The sequence below is a fragment of the Grammomys surdaster genome, unplaced genomic scaffold (genome assembly GCF_004785775.1).
Source record: "Grammomys surdaster isolate TR1022 unplaced genomic scaffold, NIH_TR_1.0 513, whole genome shotgun sequence".
In the NCBI taxonomy this organism is placed as follows: domain Eukaryota; kingdom Metazoa; phylum Chordata; class Mammalia; order Rodentia; family Muridae; genus Grammomys; species Grammomys surdaster.
In genome coordinates this window covers 920,552-939,024 of record NW_021604932.1, presented here as the reverse complement: position 1 = coordinate 939,024, position 18,473 = coordinate 920,552, and the positions used below count along the sequence as shown (strand labels likewise).

At 36.0% G+C, this 18,473-nt stretch overlaps 1 protein-coding gene across 2 annotated transcripts in view; it reads left to right on the top strand.

Moving 5' to 3' along the window:
* Window positions 1-934: 934 nt before the first annotated feature.
* Window positions 935-18,473, top strand: part of LOC114633057 (cytochrome P450 2C13, male-specific-like) — a 64,486-nt gene continuing 46,947 nt past the window's right edge. The window contains exons 1-5 of one of the 2 annotated variants that reach the window (XM_028781681.1): window positions 935-1,125; window positions 9,178-9,340; window positions 9,477-9,626; window positions 13,920-14,080; window positions 15,202-15,378. In XM_028781681.1, coding sequence (XP_028637514.1) covers window positions 958-1,125; window positions 9,178-9,340; window positions 9,477-9,626; window positions 13,920-14,080; window positions 15,202-15,378 — 819 coding nt within the window. In that variant the 5' untranslated portion in view covers window positions 935-957. Of the gene's footprint in view, window positions 1,126-9,177; window positions 9,341-9,413; window positions 9,627-13,919; window positions 14,081-15,201; window positions 15,379-18,473 lie in introns of those variants that run through there. The other variant, XM_028781682.1, reaches the window with a different exon arrangement.

Genomic DNA, 18,473 nt, shown 5'->3' with positions numbered 1-18,473 from the left:
TTAAGTAGATACCCTGAGTTAAGGAAGACCTTATTGGCCTTCCTGCCTGGGAGAGAAAATTAGCAACTTGAGCCTAACAAATGTTTTATTTCCTTCTTGCTCATGAGAAAGTGGTTTGGGCTAAGGAATTCTTCATAAGAACTTAACAATTACCAGATGGCCTTGGACCCTGACACTCCTCTCTGCTTACCTTTATAACAGCAGCCCAAACAATAAAGTTTAAGCACTCAATCAGTCATTCAGACTTGTGTTTCTTCTTTGTGTCCTTTGTCCCATCTTTTACTGCCCTTCCCTAGGGTCTCGTCCCCGAAGACAGTGGCAGAAGTCTATGATTTTTAAAAGGTTTATTGTCATGATGGAAAGTGGATAAAGCTGTATCCTGTACCCATGTTCTCAGGGTGGACCTGAGGTTAAATATCTTTTCCAGGGAGGAGGGCCTTGAAAAGAATGCTTAATTGGCTACACCCTCTGGCCTTTAGGTATCTCATTAATATGGAAATCTCTTGAAGCTGTGAGGCCTGTAGTCATACCCTCTACCTGTGCTACCTGTGCTATGTGACCTAAGGCCACACAAACCTTTCTTTGGGAGGGGTTGTGTATAAGTGAAAGAAACCAGGGCCCAGGAGCAAGGCTGAGCACCTACCATCCCATTAGGGTATTATCAGGAGTTTGAGGCCTGTGCTCAACCCAGCACCCAGATGCCTCTCACAGCCCACTGCCCCACACAATAAATGCCACAACTCAGTAAAATTTAGTCCAAATCTTTTACAGACACCCTACAAAAACAACAAAGTTAAAGGAGCAAATTTTGACTTATTATTGAGACAAAGTCCATTAGGAAGACAGTTAAACAGTGCCTAGCTGATTACACAAAGATGATGAAACACAAAATATTGATTCTGGGGATGCATTATAAAATCTCTGTACTGCTTTATCACACCACTGTAAGTAAGAAGGATGAATCTAGTCCTGGTCCTGGTGCTTACTCTCTCCTGTCTTCTTCTCTTCTCTCTATGGAGACAGAGCTCTGGGAAGTGGAAGCTCCCTCCTGGCCCCACTCCTCTCCCAATTATTGGAAATTTTCTCCAGATAGATGTGAAGAATATACACCAATCCTTAACCAATGTAAGTATCCCTTGTGTACCTCAGGTACATTGCAAAGGGAGATATAAGCCATAATGCTTTCAATGAAAGTCTATAGCTGAAAAAAATATTGTGAAATTGAGTATAAAGTAAAAAACTAAAAAGTTCTATGTATAGTCTGACTTTTGCCTGTAATTCTGGTTAAGAAAATAGTAATGCTCTAGGTTATAGATTTATGAACCTGAACTGAAATGCATATATATATATATATATATATATATATATATATATATATATATATATATATATGCCAGGTAGTCTTCAGCTGTATATTTGTATTTGTCGGGGGCCTAGGACTAGAACATATATGCTGCCTGGTTGGTCATCCAGTGTTTGAGAGATCTCAGGGTTACAGATATTAGTTGAGACTGCAGTTCTTCCTATGGGGTCACCCCCCTCCTCATTTTCTTCCAACCTTTCCCTAATTCAACCACAGGGGTCCCCATCTTCAGTCCAATGATTGGGTGTAAGAATATGAATCTGTCTTAATCTGTTGCTTGTTTGGACTCTGTCAGTACAACTATGCTAGGATTCTATCTATAATCACACCATAGCATGCATAACACACACATACACACACACACACATACACACACATGCATATGTATATGCATTTATATGCATATTCATAGCAAGACCAAGAGCATCTCCTCCCATAGATGCCAAGTAAGGCCATCCTCTGCTATGTAAGCATCTGGAGCCATGCGTTCCTCCATGTGTCTTCTTTAGTTGATGGTTTAGTCCCTGGGAACTCCAGGAGGGTTTGGCTGGTTGATATTATTGTTCTTCCTATGGGGTTCAAAACCTCTTCATCGCTGTCAGTTCTTCTCCTAACTCCTCCATTTGGGACCCTGTGCTCAGACAGATGGCTGTCTGCAAGCACCTGCATCTCTATTGATACGGCTCTGGCAGAGCCTCTCAGGAGACATTCATGTCAGGCTTCTGTCAGCAAGCACTTCTTGGCATCAACAATAGTGACTTGATTATGTGGCTGTATGTGGGATGGATTTCCATGTAGGGCAGACACTGGATGATCTTTCTTTCATTCTATGTTCTACTTTTTGTCCCTGTCTTTCCCTTAGATAGGAGCAATTCTGGGTTAAAATTCTGGGAAGGGTAGGTGTCCCCATCTCTCAACTGGGGAAAGTTACTAATCCTAGGGTGTGTTCTCTACAGGTTCTTCCTCCTCTGTATTGGCTATTTCAGCTGTCATCCCCATTGGGTCCTGGGAGTCTTTTGCTTTCCTGCTGTTTGGGGCTTTCTGTTGTCTACTCCTGTTTACCATTTCCCTTTGCTACATACCTCTGTTCAGTTTCCTGACCCTCTGTACATCTCCCCCATCTCCTGTCACACCTGATCCTGCACCTTTTTCCTCTCCCCCTCCATTCTTCCTCCCAAACCCCTCCCACCCTCTACCTCCCATGATTATTTTATTCCCCCTTCTAAGTAGATCTGAAGGACCCACACTTTGGTCTTCCTTCTTCTTGAGTTTTCTATGGTCTGAAAGGTGTATCATGAGAATTCTGAGATTTTTTTTCTAATATTCACTTATCAGTGAGTACATACCATGTATGTATTTTTTTTGTGATTGTGTTACCTCACTCAGGATGATATTTTCTAGTTCCATCCATTTGCCTAAGAATGTCACTAAGTCACTGGTTTTAATAGCTGAATAGCATTCCGTTGTATTAATGCACCCCATTTTCTATCTCAGTTCCTTTGTTGATAGAGATTTGAGTTGTTTATAGCTTCTGGCTATTGTAAACAATGCTGCTATGAACACAGTAGAACATGTTTTCTTGTTATATGTTAGAACAACTTTTGGGGTTATGCCTGGGAATGGTATAGCTGTGTCCTCAGGTAATACTATGTCCAATTTTCTGAGGAACTGCCAGACTGATCAGTAGAGTGGTTGTACAGCTTGCAATCCTGCCAACAATGGAGGAGTGTTCCTCTTTTTCCATATCCTCTTTAACATCTATTGTCACCTGTGTTTTTGTTCTTAGCCATTCTGATTATGTGAGGTGGAATCTCAGGGTCATTTTGATTTGCATTTCCCTGATAACTAAAGAATATTGAACATTTATTTAGGTGCTTCTCTGCAATTCCAGATTCCTCAGTTGAGAATTCTTTGTTTAGCTCTATACCCCATTTTTAATAGGGTTATTTGGTTCTCTGGTGTCTTTTTGGGTTCTTTGTATATATTGGATATTAGTCTTTTCTCAGGAGTAAGATTGGTAAATATCTTTTCCAATCTGAAGATTGACATTTTGTCCTGATCACAGTGTCCTTTGCTTTACAGAAGCTTTCTATTTTTATGAGATCCCAGTTGTCAATAGTGGATCTTAGAGCCTGGGCCATTGGTATTCTGTTGAAGAAAATTTCTTCTGTGACCATGTATTTGAGGCTCTTTGCCAGTTTTTACAAAATTACTAATAAATTCAGTGTATCTAATTTTATCTGATATTTATCCACTTGGACTTGAACTTTGTACAAGGAGATAATAATGGGTCAATTTGCATTCTTCTACCTGTTGACTACCACTTAAACCAGCACAAATTTTTGAATATGCCACCCTTTTTCCACTAGATGATTTTAGCTTCCTTGTCAAAGATCAAATGACTGTAGATGTATGGGTTCATTTCTGGGTCTTCATTTCTATTCCATTCAATTCTACATTCCTGGCTGTGTACCAATACCATGAGGTTTTTGTTTTGTTTTGTTTTGTTTTAATCACAATTGCTCTGTAGTAGAGCTGGAAGTCAGGGATGATGATTCCCCCAGAAATGTTATTGTTGAGAATAATTTTCGGTATCCTGGAGTTTTTTTGTTGTTGTTCCAAATTAATTTGAGAATGACTTTTTCTATCTCTGTGAAGAATCGAGTTGGAATTTTGATGGGGATTGTATTGAATCTGTAGATTGCTTTTGGTAAGATGGTAAGATTGTAAGATTTTTACTATGTTAATACTTCCAATCCATGAGCATGGGATATTTTTTCCATATTCTGAGATCTTCCTCTATTTCTTTCTTCAAAGACTTGAAGTTCTTGTCATATAGATAATTTCCTTTTCTGTTAGAATCACACCAAGATATTTTATATTACTTATGACTATTGTGATGGGTGTTGTATTAATTTCTTTTTTAGCCTTTTTCCTTTGAGTAGAGGAAGGCTACTGATTTGTTTGAGATAATTTTATAATAACTTACATTGCTGAAGTTGTTTGTCAACTGAAGGAGTTCTCTGGTGGAATTTTTGGGGTCACTTAGATATTCTATCATAGTACCTGCAAATATGGATATTTTGACATCTTCCTTTCTAATTTCTATCCCTTTGACTTCCTTCTGTTGTTTAATGCTTCTGACTAGGAGTTTGAGTACTATATTGACTAGCTAGAGTGAGAGTGGACAACCTTGTCTAGTCCCTAATTTTTGTGGAATTGCTTCATTTTTTTCTCCATTTAGTTTGATGTTGGGTACTGATTTGCTGTATATTGCTTTTACTATGTTTAGGTATGGGCCTTCAATTTCTGTTCTTTCCAAGATTTTTAATATCAAGGTGTGTTGAATTTTGTCATTTTCTTTTTCAGCATCTAGTGAGATGATATTTGGTTATGTTTCCTTGATTTTGTTTATATAGTGGATTACATTAATGGATGTACTTATATTGAATCTTCCCTGCATCCCTGGGATGAAGTCTACTTGATCATGATGAATGATTCTCTTGATGTGTTCTTGGATTTGGTTTGTGAGAATTTTATTGAGTATTTTTGCATCAATATTCATAAAGGAAGTTGGTCTGAAGTTCTCTTTCTTTGTTGGGTCTTTTTGTGGTTTTAGTGTCAGTGTAACTTGCTTCATAGAAAGAATTATGAAGTGTTTCTTTGTTTCTATTTTGTGGAATATATTGAAAAGTATTTGTATTAAATCTCACTCAGAGCACTCACAACTAAGAATTTTCCTCTCAGCACTGCTTTCATTATGTCCTTTATGTTTGAGTATGTTTTACCTTCATTTTCATTAAGTTCTAAAAAGTCTTTAATTTCTTTACTTATTCCTTGACCAGATTACCATAGAGTGGAGATTTGCTCAGCTTCCACATGTATGTGGGCTTTCAGTTGTTTTTGTTGTTATTGAAGCCACACCTTAATCTGTGGTGATCTGATAGGATGCATAGGATCACTTCAATCTTTTGGAATCCATTTCTTAACTTGGTTATTGACCATGTATATGGTCAGTTTTGGAGGAAGTACCATGAGGTGTTGAGAAGACAGTATATTCTTTTGTTTTAGCATTAAATTTTTTTGTAGATGTCTTCTCATCCGTTTGCTTCATAACTTCTGTGAGTTTCACTGTGTCTCTGTTTAGTATCTGTTTCTATGATCTGTCCAGTGATGTGAATGGTGTGTTGAAGTCTTCCACTATTGTTGTATGAGTCTCAATGTGTGCTTTAAGCTTTAGTAAAGTTTCTTTTATGAATGTGGTTGCCCTAGCATTTGGGACATAAATGTTCATAATTGAGAGTTCCACTTGGTAGATTTTTCCTTTGATGAGTATGAACTGTATTTCCTCATATTTTTGGTAACTTTTTGTTGAAAGTCGATTATTTATTCAATATTAGAATGGCTACACCAGCTTATTTATTGGGACCATTTGCTTGAAAAAAGATTTTTCCAGCCTTTTACTCTGAGTTAGTGTCTGCTTTGTCATTGAAGTGTATCTCCTGTATTCAGCAAAATTCTAGGTCCTGTTTACATATCCAATCTGTTAGTCTATGCTTTTTATTGGGGAATTGAGTCCATTGATGTTAAGAGATATTAGAGACTAGAGATGCTTCCTCTTATTTTTATTTTTAGAGGTAGAATTAAGTTTGTGTAGCTATCTTCTTTTGGATTTGCTGAAAGAAGATTAATTTCTTTCTTTTTCTCGGGAGTTGTTTCCCTCCTTGTGTTGGAGTTTTTCATCTGTTATCTTTTGTAGTACTGAATTTGTGGAAATATATTGTGTAAATTTGGCTTTGTCATAGAATATCTTGGTTTCATCACCTATGGTTACTGAGAATTTTGGTGAGTATAGTAGCCTGGGCAGTTATTTTTATTGTCTTAGGGTCTGTATGACATATGCTTAGGATTTTCAGGCCTTTAGAATCTCTGTTGAGAAGTCTAGTGTAATTCTGACATGCTTGCTTTATATGTTACTTGACAATTTTCCCTTACTGGTTAATATTCTTTCTTTGTTTTGTTCATTTGGTGTTTTGTTGTGACAAGAGGAATTTCTTTTCTGGTCCAATCTATTTGGATATATATATATATATATATATATATATATATATATATATATATATACATACATACACACAAACTTCTTGTATGTTTGTGGTCATCTTGTTTTTAGGTAAGGGAAGTTTTCTTCTATAATTTTTAAAAAGATATTTAGTATTCCTTTTAGTTGGGAATCTTTGCTCTTTTCTAAACCTATTATCCTTAGATTTGGTCTTTTCATTGTATCCCAGATTTCATAGATGTTTTGGGTTAGGAGCCTTTTGCATTTTGCGTTTTCTTTAAGTGTTGTGTCAATTTTTTCTATCATACTTTCTATGCTTAAAATTATCTCTTCTATCTATATTTTATTCTGTTGGTGATACTTGCATTTCTGACTCTTGATCTCTTTCCTAGGTTTTCTATCTTCAAAGTTGTCTCCATTCGTGATTTCTTGATTGTTTCTACTTCCTTTTTTAGACTCTTGATTTTTTAAAATTCCTTCATTGTTTGGTTGTGTTTTCCTATATTTCTTTAAGAGACTTATGTGTTTCCTCTTTAAGGTCTTGTACCTGTTTACCTGTTCCTGTATTTCTTTAAGGGAGTTGTTTATGTCCTTCTCATCATCATTAAATATGATTTTAAATCAGAATCTTGCTTTTTCAGTTTTTGGGGTATTCAGGGCTTGCTTTGGTGGGGTAACTGGGTTCTGATGATGCCAAGTAGCTTTGGTTTCTGTTCATTATGTTCTTGAACTTGCCTCTCCCTTTCAGGTTATCTCTGGTGTTAGCTGGCTTTGCTGTCTCTGACTGTAGCTTTTCCCACCTGTGAGTCTGTGAGCCTGTCAGTCTTAAGTGTGTCAGCACTCTTGGGAGATAAGTTCTTTCAGGGCAGAATTGGGGTACTGATAGCTGTGATCTTATGTGTGTCAGCACTCCTGAAGACCTGCTCTCTGGTCGAGATTTGGGTGCTGATAATTGTGGCACAAGGGTAACTCCAGTGGTGAGATGGAAGCTGGGATGATCCTGTCGTCAGCTGCTTGGAAGTTCCTGGGTCTTGTTGCCTCCAGGCAGGTCCCATTTGGCCTGGTATTTGGGCAGCAGTGGTGGTGTCACTTGTGATCCTTTATATGTCATCAATCCTGAGATACCTGCTCTCATTGGATGGGATTGAGAAGATGATAGTTGTGGCACAGGCTCAGCTCAGGGGCACAGATGGAAACTAGAAGGATCTTGTCACTGGCAGCTCAGTGGTTCCTGGGTCTTGTGGGTTCCACACAGGTCACACTTGGTCCTGATATTTGGGCAGCAGTGCTAGTCTCATCTGTGATCTTTGGTATATCAGTACTCCGGAAAGACCTGCTCTCTCTGGGTGGGATTAACGTTCAAATAGTTGTGGCCATTTCTATTAGTTTGACTGAAGGTGAAGAGTAAGGAATATTTCATTTAATGACTCAGAATTTTAGACATGCAATGTTCTTGGATTTGACATTAATACTGTACTTGGAAGAATTTCCTGGGGTCTTATTTGAAGTAAATCCAATGTGCATTAGCTCATACATGAAATAAAATCAATAAACAGTATGTGGTAGCATACATGTTACTTTTTAAAAATAATTTATTTATTTTTACTCAAATCATAATTCATTCACACTGGGGTTATAAACACAGAAAGGCAGGATGTGGGGAATGGGATGACCCTGGAGTGTGGGTGTTCAGGGGGAATACAGATATCTTTCAGAACTGGGTATCGGCTGGGTGAAGGTTCAGGGGACAAGTCACTATGACTCTGCCTATGACTCAGTTGTCCTTATCTAAGTTGGTATTGTCTGCCAAGGCTACCTATGTAAAGGCTACCTTTACAAGGTCTCTGACTACTCAGGCTTGTAAATTTCCACAAAAGCTGCCTGTTTACAATAGCATATAGCCATCTGTTTCAATGTTTTTCCACTGAGACCCAAGAGTTGGTGTTAGTATACATGTATGACAGGTCTATTGCTGATTTTAGGCCCATGGCTGATTTTAGGCCTTGAGTGTGTAATCAAGGCTGCCCCTGACATCTCCTCTCTTCTCTAAGTATAGAAGGGCTGTGGTGATACATGTTATTTTTTTAATCATCTATTATTCTATTCATAGACTGTGACTTGAGCCTAGAATGATGATTAGTGAGAATGCGCTCTTTTTTTCTATGATGCTTCATGCTATAGTACACTTTGCATGATGCTCACTCTATGTACATTTGTAACAATAAAAGAGAATGGTAGTCAAACATTTGTGATAATTTAAGGTTTTTTATTTCAACTATTCAACACAGAGATCTCTAGTTTTAACAGGAAGTGTTTCCCAGCTGGTTCTGCAGCACTCATCTAACTATTGAAATCATTACAGTATGAGGGTATCCTGAAATTGATGTTCAGTTATCCAGTAATGAATAAGCAGAGTGCCAAATTTGAGTCTATTTATTTGCAATAGAACCCTGGAAATGAATGTGGCAATTTTTCTGTAGTTTCTTTCCTTAATATGAAAAACAGATTAAATAAACATCTTAGTGTGATAAATCTTTGGTTTTAGTGTATCAACAGCCTTGGAGATTTTCTGGCACACTGTAGGCCATCAATGTATAATAATTATCACAATATAAGGAGTCATACAGACTTTCAACTGAGTTTTTCTGAATAAAAATGTTTTAACACAATACTATTAAGAAACTTAATAGATTGACTCTATGGAACATACAATTACATTCTTCACTAATATTAGTTTGCGATTTCATTCCAGTTTTCGAAAACCTATGGCCCAGTGTTCACTCTGTATTTCGGCTCACAGCCTACTGTGGTATTGTATGGCTATAAGGCAGTGAAAGAAGCCCTCATTGATCATAGGGAAGAGTTTTCTGGAAGAGGAAGGCTCCCAATTTTTGACAAGATTTTCAAAGGACAGGGTAAGTGTGTGTGTGTGTGTGTGTGTGTGTGTGCGCACGCGTGTGTGTTTGTGCTTATGTGTGTATTGGGCAGTTTCCACAGTGAACTGAAAGGTGGAGAATATGTCTGGGATTTTCAGTGTCCCAATATCGTCAGGCATTGGTTTTAGCCATGGAAATGCATGGAAAGTCACAAGGCGCTTCACAGTCACTACTCTGAGGACCTTGGGAATGGGAAAACGGACCATTGAGGACAAAGTACAAGAGGAAGCACAATGTCTTGTGAAGGAACTGAAGAAAATGAATGGTAAGTGCAGGTTAGAATCTGACTTTTATATCTTGGTGTATACATGGCCGTGTATGAGTCATGTTGTTTTTATCTTATTCTAAGATTTTTAAAAATGAGATGTCATGAGTATATGTCTCATAATAACTTGTAGTATATTATGAACCATAAATTCCCTTAATCACAAATGTCATTTTTTCTTTGCATACCATCATAGTAAGATGATTATCAGTGGTAATAGTTTTTATGTAAAAGTAAGTAGCCTAGACTATGTGATATTGTCTGTCTGTCTTTCTTTCCTTCTTCCTTCCTTCCTTTCTTTCTTTCTTTCTTTCTTTCTTTCTTTCTTTCTTTCTTTCTTTCTTTCCTTCCTTCCTTCCTTCTTTCTTTCTTTCTTTCTTTCTTTCTTTCTTTCTTTCTTCCTTTCTCTCTTCCTTCCTTCCTTCCTTCCTTCCTTCCTTCCTTCCTTCCTTCCTTCCTCTCTTTCTCTCTTTCTTTCTTTCTTTCTTTCTTTCTTTCTTTCTTTCTTTCTTCTTTCTTTTTTTGAAGAGCAAAGGATAGCATTTCTTCACTCAAGTTTCTAGTTATCCTTCTACATTCATGTTTGTAGTTCTTAGTAACAGTAGTATGACCGATTATTTTCATTTCTCAGCTGATTTTAATAGATATTTTATCAATTATTGAATCTCTGATTTTAGCATAATTTCTAAGTGTTATTATTTCTTCGTACAAAACATTTAATATTTTTATTTATAACATTTACTAAAAAGCACTTCAACACAAATATTCAAAATTTATGCACACACAGAAACTAGTAAAATGATTGATTTAAAAAACTGGAAACAGTTTCATTGACTCTAGCATTTTCCAATGCATCTTCAGTTGTGGAAGTCATTTATAGATTTTTGTATTAAAACAGTTTGCTGTTACTTTGCTAGTATACTGGATGCTACTTACCTAGTGCTTTCAAAGAAAGAAATATATATATATATATTTAACTTCCACATGAATATATTTTAACACTTTTTCTTCTAAATACAGTAAAACACTGTCAATCTGATTTTTCTTGTAAATGGCATGCACACAACAAAAAGTAATCTCAAAGTACTTTAGTTCATTCTCTTTGCTTAAAAGAATGGGATATTTTAGTAAACTGTAAGGTCTTAAAATCCTGATATAATGTAAGTTTTTTCAAGGAATCCCACATATTTAAATGTCTAACTTTGTTAGTTTTTATGACCTTTGTTTGTGCCTACATAATTTAAGATCACCTTCAAGACATCATAATTTTGATTTTTTGATCACAGTAATTTCATTACTAAAGGTACTATTAACAATCATGGTCTCATAGATTTTTATTTGTTTTGTTTCTGTCATAAAAGAGTGACCAAACTAAGTCGGTATTGGGTTCAGTTTTCTTACAGATTATAGCTCATCATTTAGGGAACCAGTGCAGGACCTCAATGAAGGATCCTAGAGGTATTAACTGCAACTGAAAACATAGAGGATAGCTGCTAAGTGACCTACTCCACTTGTGTTTCTCACTTCCTTTTCCCAACTGTCCAGAATCACATGCCCAAGACTGGCATTGCCCATAGTGGGTTTAGCTCATGTCTCCATCACCAGCAATGAAGGAACAAAACAGAGAGACATGAACCTAGATTAGTTTCCTGGAGCAATTACTCAACTGAGGTTCCTTCTTTTGAGTTAACTGTAGTGTGTGTCAACTTGACTAAAACTACATGACAATCACTGATTATTTATTTTCCTTACAAGTAAAATAAATCACATGACCAATATAATGCATACATTATAAACGTATTTGTTATATAATACCTGGATTCTTACTTGATGGAAAATATCTACACATGTAAATTTTGCTTACATATATAGTAAATGTGAGTTTTGGCCATGATATTGACTTTCTTTTCAGTAAATATTGTTGTTGCAATTATACTAGATGCTGGATTGAGATTATGAAAATATTTTTGTAATTGTAGATTATGCATTTCGGGTTTGCTTGCCCTTAGAGTATTTTTTTCTCCTCCATTTTCTTACATTATTCCTAGTTATCACCCAATTTTAATCTTAATATTCTTTACTAGTGGATATTACCAGGACATATTTTTTTAGAAAGCAAAATTCATTGTTTAAATTATGAGCATGTGAAAATGAAAGTATTCATTTGTATTGTCATAGCATTTGCTTTACCTTATATAGACATTAAATGCTCTCATAACACTTATTTATATAAGTGTATCATGTAATATTTAGTAGGAGTTGACATTATATTTTCTTCATATATAACAGTAATGTATCCTGGGTTTTTAATTTTTCCTTCTAATTCTTTAATGTCACTACATGCATATGATTCCAAGTATTTCCACTACACTCTCCAAATAGATTATGTTTTTTATACTGTTTATAGTTTTGTTTTTTATTTTTGTTTGTTTTACAGATACTATTATTCTGAGTAGATCTGACTGTTATGGAAGTAGGTCTATAGAGCAGGCTGATCTGCAATTCAGATTTGACCATGTATCATAGACCTGTCCCCTCCAGGTTGCCAGGGTTAGTGCTATTGGCTTGAATAGGGATATTGTAGAATTTGCTCTTAAAATTGCACCCCCTACACACCTAAACACACAAACTCTATCAACCCAACAGGGTTTCAGTGCCTCTTTCTCACAGCCTATTGCAAATCCCGTTGGAGTTATATCTTTATTTGATAGAATGAGCTTTGTACATTCACTGGTACCTATAGTGAGAATATATAGCACAGAAGCAAGAGTTTACAGGTTCAGTAGTGAAAATATTTTCATGTCAGAACTGAACATTCCTGGAATCACTTATTTCATCCACTTTTCTTCAGTCAGAAGACAGCAAGAACTTACATTCAAAGATTTTTTCATCTTATAGATAAAACCATTAATTAGAGAAAATATCTGACTAATGTCAATCACATTCTGTCAGAACTGTTCTATCAAATCATCATGCCTCATTTTGTTGCCAAGGTTGAAGGCATAGGAAATGGAATCAAGAGAGTTATAGTCAACATGTTGACTTTGCCAATATTGATGTATTCCAATCAATATTTTTGTTGAGACCAGGGAGCACAGACCCCATTCAATGTCAAGAATAAAAATCTATATTGTCAATATATCTCATAGATGAATGAGTTGTAAGATATTTTGAATAGATAGAACCAAAAATTAGTTCACTAAACTATTAGAATACTATAACACATCTACATGTCAAGCCAAAGAAGCAAACACAATAGGTAATTCTTGTAAACTTTGTTGGTACCAACACATATTAGACATAACACCATAAGTTCTGTACATTCATTCCAAAAATATCGAAAAGAAAAAGGAAACATGTGAGACTATGTCAGCAATACAAAAATATAAAGAAATAAATAGAAAGGGAAAGGATTCTACATATCATATAGGATATGTATGATACAGAGCTTTGAGGGATACAAGTATTCATTGGATGGTCAGCAAAGGTCTCTAAGAAATATACCATAAATGAATGTGTCAAAGAGATTCAGGCCAAATTTGAATTTTCTAGAAAATGCTTGGAATAAGTATAGGAACGAATTTATGGTAGTGAGAAAGAAATTAATCATGAAATGCTTAAGAGATATATTCTAAGGCTGTCAATGTACCAAAGGGAGAATCTATGGAGTTTGACAACAAACATAAATACAGTGATATTGATGCCATTTTTGAAAAGATGGATGCAACTTAGCTTAACAGTGTAATGCTAAAAGCTATTCTCCATTATCAGCAAGAAGTGCAACACTTATGTGCAAATACTGCAGTGGCTTAACATGCTACACCTAGTCCAAAAAAAAAAAAACTATTAGTGTGTGTGGCCTATGAATAATCACAGAGACCTCCAGGAAGTCCACACATACAGTTGAAGAAATGTAGCTTGCATATTTATTGCATGTTTATTTTGGAATATTAATGTGTGGGTACATTTGAGTCACATTCACTCAGTTATAAAAAATAAATATTTACTCTGGTCATTCTGAATAACATATACTGAAATAATTGGCTAAATTTTAGGAGGTTATGCCATTTAAATTGAGGGCCTTGAATGTGGTAGTGAAAAGTCTTATTTAACTTGTAAGAATGAAAACTAAGTCAAGTTTATGTCAACATGACCATGATTCATCACCAGGTAAGTACCTAGCAGTTAAATATTGTAAACTACTGCTTATAATTTATAAAGTACCTTAACTTGTTAACAAGAACAAATGTATGTATTTTTAAAAACAATTTTACAATTGTTTCCAATCTTCAGGCTCACCCTGTGATCCCCAATTCATCATAGGATGTGCTCCCTGCAATGTAATCTGCTCCATTATCTTGCAGAATCATTTTGATTATGAAGATAAGAATTTTCTTAGCTTGGTAGAAAAAATAAAAGAGTGCATTAAAATTTTGAGCTCTCCCTGGTCACAGGTAAAGTCAAGGTCTTCTATTTCTGAAAACACATTTTATCATCTTTGTTTGTCACAAGTCAAGATCAATAGTAATCAAGTAGTAAGGTGACAAGTACCACAATTCTGACTATTGTATTATACAAAACGTATCTGGAAAGGAGTTGTAAGTCTTTAGCTATAAAAGCAAGTAAAATTAACGAGACAATGCCAGGATCGCTCAAGCCTTCTAGCTGCCTATCCATGAATTTTCTCAGTGACTACTAAAGCATTGTTTGTAAAAATAATTCCATTCACTTCTATAAGTGTGCACAGTCACATTTAGGACATTGTTCTACTATTGAAATTTCCTTCCTACTTTAAAACCATTAAACACTTTATAAATCATATTACTTTGTAGGAATACCTCAGTATAAAAAGAATGTTCTAAGGAATAGTATTAATGGGAATGAAAACTTTGAGGAAAACTGAGTAGTTAGAGTTGTTTGGTGGGTCAGCTGGGATAATAGTCAACAAGGGGAGAGGTCAAAGTGAAAGCATAAATATTTTAATACTTTTTTGGACAATATACATACTCACAGAATTGTCCTAGCATGAACTAGCATTGGTGGCACATTTCAAATAAATCAATTGTGTAATCATGCAGAAATTATAAAGTGGTACAGTTTGCTGTTGATTTAAGGGCATCCTGAAGGTCCACCTATAATAGATATTACATGCCAGAAGCTGGTAGATCGAAATGGAACTCAGGCAATAGATTTCTTGTATAAATCAGGTAACCAAAAATTAAACTTCTATTTTCACCTTAAAAGTGTGAGAGTTGGTAATTTATAGCAAATTGTCATTCAAACTTGTAGAACAGAGTTATTTGAATCATTGAGTAGCTAACATGAACATTCTTTTACACTCAAAAGAAATGTGAATGTGGAAATTTTTATTATGATCTTTATTCATTTTGCAGAAATTTATTCATCATATCTCTATTAGAATGGAAAAGTATTATATATGTAAACAACTTACCTAAGATGAATTTCATTCATATCTTGATCTGTTGATGAAAACAATCATGCATTATGTTATAAATATATCTTAATTACTTCATTAGAGTGTGTTCACTTAGTAGATTCCTGCATTTATTTACAGGTTTGCAATGCATTCCCTTTGCTTCTTGATTATTGTCCAGGAAGTCATAACTTATTTTTTAAAAATTGTAAATATATTAAGAGTTACCTTTTGGAGAAAATAAAAGAACATGAGGAATCACTGGATGTTACAAATCCTCAGGACTTCATTGATTACTTCCTTATTCAAAGAAGTCAGGTAAAGGGTTAATATATAATTATACAATTAGTGAAATGCTCATGGACGGTATAGTTCATTCAATAGTTACTGATTTACAACTGATGTTTAAAATCCTGCAAATATCATTTTAAAAACAATTTATTTTTGTTTGTCTCACATATGTTGATGTGGCTGGGGGAAATAGAGAAAATTTATTAAATTGAGCATATTGTCCTGTTCTTTAAATTAAAACAAAAAGAAAACTTAAAATAAGCAGAATAGAATGATAAGACAAATAGCAGATAAGACAAAATAAATTTCAATCCAGTTATAAATCATAAGTAGTTCTGTATAAACATGAACATTTTCATCATCATTAGCCAGTGTGTGGATCACTTGTATATCACATGTATTTAAAATGATGTGGACATATTTGCAACAATAGACTCTATGAAGGTTTTTAAATAGGTAGCTATGTTGTACCATTGGAAAGAATAGGTGGATGAAAGCTCTGAGAATAGACTTTGATGAATTTGCCCTAGTGAGGTTAATCATAGGTTTCTATTCGATGTACTGTCAGGATTAACTATTGGCATTGTGTATTTTAGAAAAACGACCCATTTCCCACAATTTTTTTGATACTCAAATTTATAAAACAATTGATAACATTCAGATTTGTTGTTAGTCAGTTCAGTTCTTTTGCTTTTGTCTATATCCTTCACTAGAGGTACAGAGTCAGAGTTCCCCATTAATGAAACTTTTTAACACTATTTAAAAATTCAGCACTGTGTATCTCTGGACTTTGTTACTTGTTTTCAAGACTGCTTGACAAGTCTGCATCCTTTAAACTTCCATATGAATTTTAAGATGTTTTAAATTTCTGTAATGAGGACAGTGAGAATATATACAGAGGTAGCCCTTTTTATGAATATTGATTTTCCTTCAGTTTTATTATTATCATTATTGTTATTATGATTATTACTTTAATCTTTTTTATACTCCAGTTTTTATTCCCCTCTTGGTCTGCCCTCTAACTGTTCCTCAACATATATCTCCTCCCCTATCTCCAACAGGATGTCTCTACACTCTCAACCCACAGCTCACTAGACTTCCCCACTCCCTGGGACCTCAAGTTTCTTGAGGGTTAGGTGTATCTTCTCTCGCTGAGGCCAGACCAGGCAATCTTCTGTTGCATATGTGTCAGAGGCCTAAGATCAGCTAGCATCTATTTCTTGGTTGGTGCTCAGTGTCTAGGTTAGTTGAAACTGCTTATCTTCCTATGGGTTCGCCTTATTCCTCAGATTCTTCCAGCTTTTCCCTAATTCAACCACAGAGACGCCCAGTTTCTGTCCATTGGTTGGGTGAAAGTATCTGCATCTGACTTTTTAGCTACTTCTTCTTCCTCTCAGAGGGCGACCATGCTAGGTTCATGCTGGTAAGCAAACCATAGCATCAGTAATAGTGTCAGGCTTTGAACCTCCCTTCCCCGACCTTGAGCTGGATCCCAATTTGCATCTGTCACTGGAAAACCTTTCCCTCAGTGTCTTCTCCATTTTTGTCCCTGCAGTTCATTTAGAAAGAACAAAATATGTGTCAGAGTTTTTGACTGTGAGATGGCAACTCTATCCCTCCACTTGATGTCCTGCCTTTCTACTGGAAGTGGACTCTACAAATTCCCTCTCTCCACTGAAGGACATTTCATCTAAGGTCCCTCCCTTTGAATCCCGAGAGTCTCTCACTTCCCAGGTCTCTGGTACATTCTAGAGGTACATACTGAGGTTGCCTATTTCCATTATTTCTGCTGGTCCTCAGGGCTTCAGTCTTATTTCTCACCCCATTACCTGATCATGCTCCCTGTTTTCTCTCTGTGCCCCCTCCCACTGAAGACCCTCTCTTCTTTTGTTCCTCTGCCCCAGTTATTTCTTTCTTCTCCCTTCCAAGTGGGATGGAGGCATCCTCATTCGGGCCCTTCAGCTGGTTTACTGTCTAGAGTTCTAAGGATTGTATCCTGGGTATTCTGTATATTTTGGGGGGTAATATCTACTTATTAATGAGTACATAGCATGTATTTCCTTTTGGGTCTGAGTTACTTCACTCAAGATGATAATTTTGTTCCCTCTATTTCATGTAAAACTCAAGATATCCTCATTTTTAATAGCTGAGGATTATTACATTATGTGCATGAGCCACATTTTCTGTATTCATTTTCCCTTCGTGGAACATATAGGTTGTTTTCAGATTTTGGATATCTAAAAATACTGGTATAAACATATTGGATCAGCAACACTTGTGGCATGGTGAAGCATGTTTTGGGCATATGCCCAGAGTGGTATAGCTGGATCTTCACATAGATCTATTTCCAATTTCCTAAGGGAACCTCAAAATTGATTTCCAGAGTGGTTGTACCACTTTACAATTAATTAATTAATTTTAAACTTGAGATTTTATTCCCCTCCTGGTTCACCCTCTGACTGTTCCCCATCTCATATCTCCTCCATGTCCCCTATCTCCACAAGGATGTCTCCATCCAGACTACCACCCTACCTAATATCTAAACTTCTCGGGCATCCAGGCTCTTGAATGTTAGATGAATCTTCTGTGACTACACCCAGACCCAGCAGTCCTCTGCTGTATTTGTATTTGGGGTCTCATATCAGCTAGTGTATGTTGCTTGATTGGTGGTCCAGTGTCTGAGAGGTCTCTGGGGTCCAGGTTAATCGAGACTACATTTCCTCCTTCAAGTTTAGTCTCCTCCTTAGCCTTTTCCATCTTTTCCTTAATTCATCCACAAATGTCAGCAGCTTATGTCCATCGGTTATGTGCAAATATCTGCATCTGACTCTTTCAGCTGTTTGTTTGGTCTTTTGGAGGGCAGTCATGATAGATCTCTTTTTGTGAACACTCCATAGCCTCAGTAATAGTGTCATGTCTTGGTACCTCTCCTTGAGCTGGATCCAATTTTTGGCCTGTAACTGGACCTTCTTGTCCTCAGGCTCTTCTCCATTTCCATCCCTGCATTTGTTTCAGAGAGGAAAAATTATGGGTCAAAGTTTTGACTGTGGGATGGCAACCCCATCCCTCACTTGGGGTCTTTTTGCTTGAGATGAGTTCTATAGATTTCCTCTCCTCAGTGT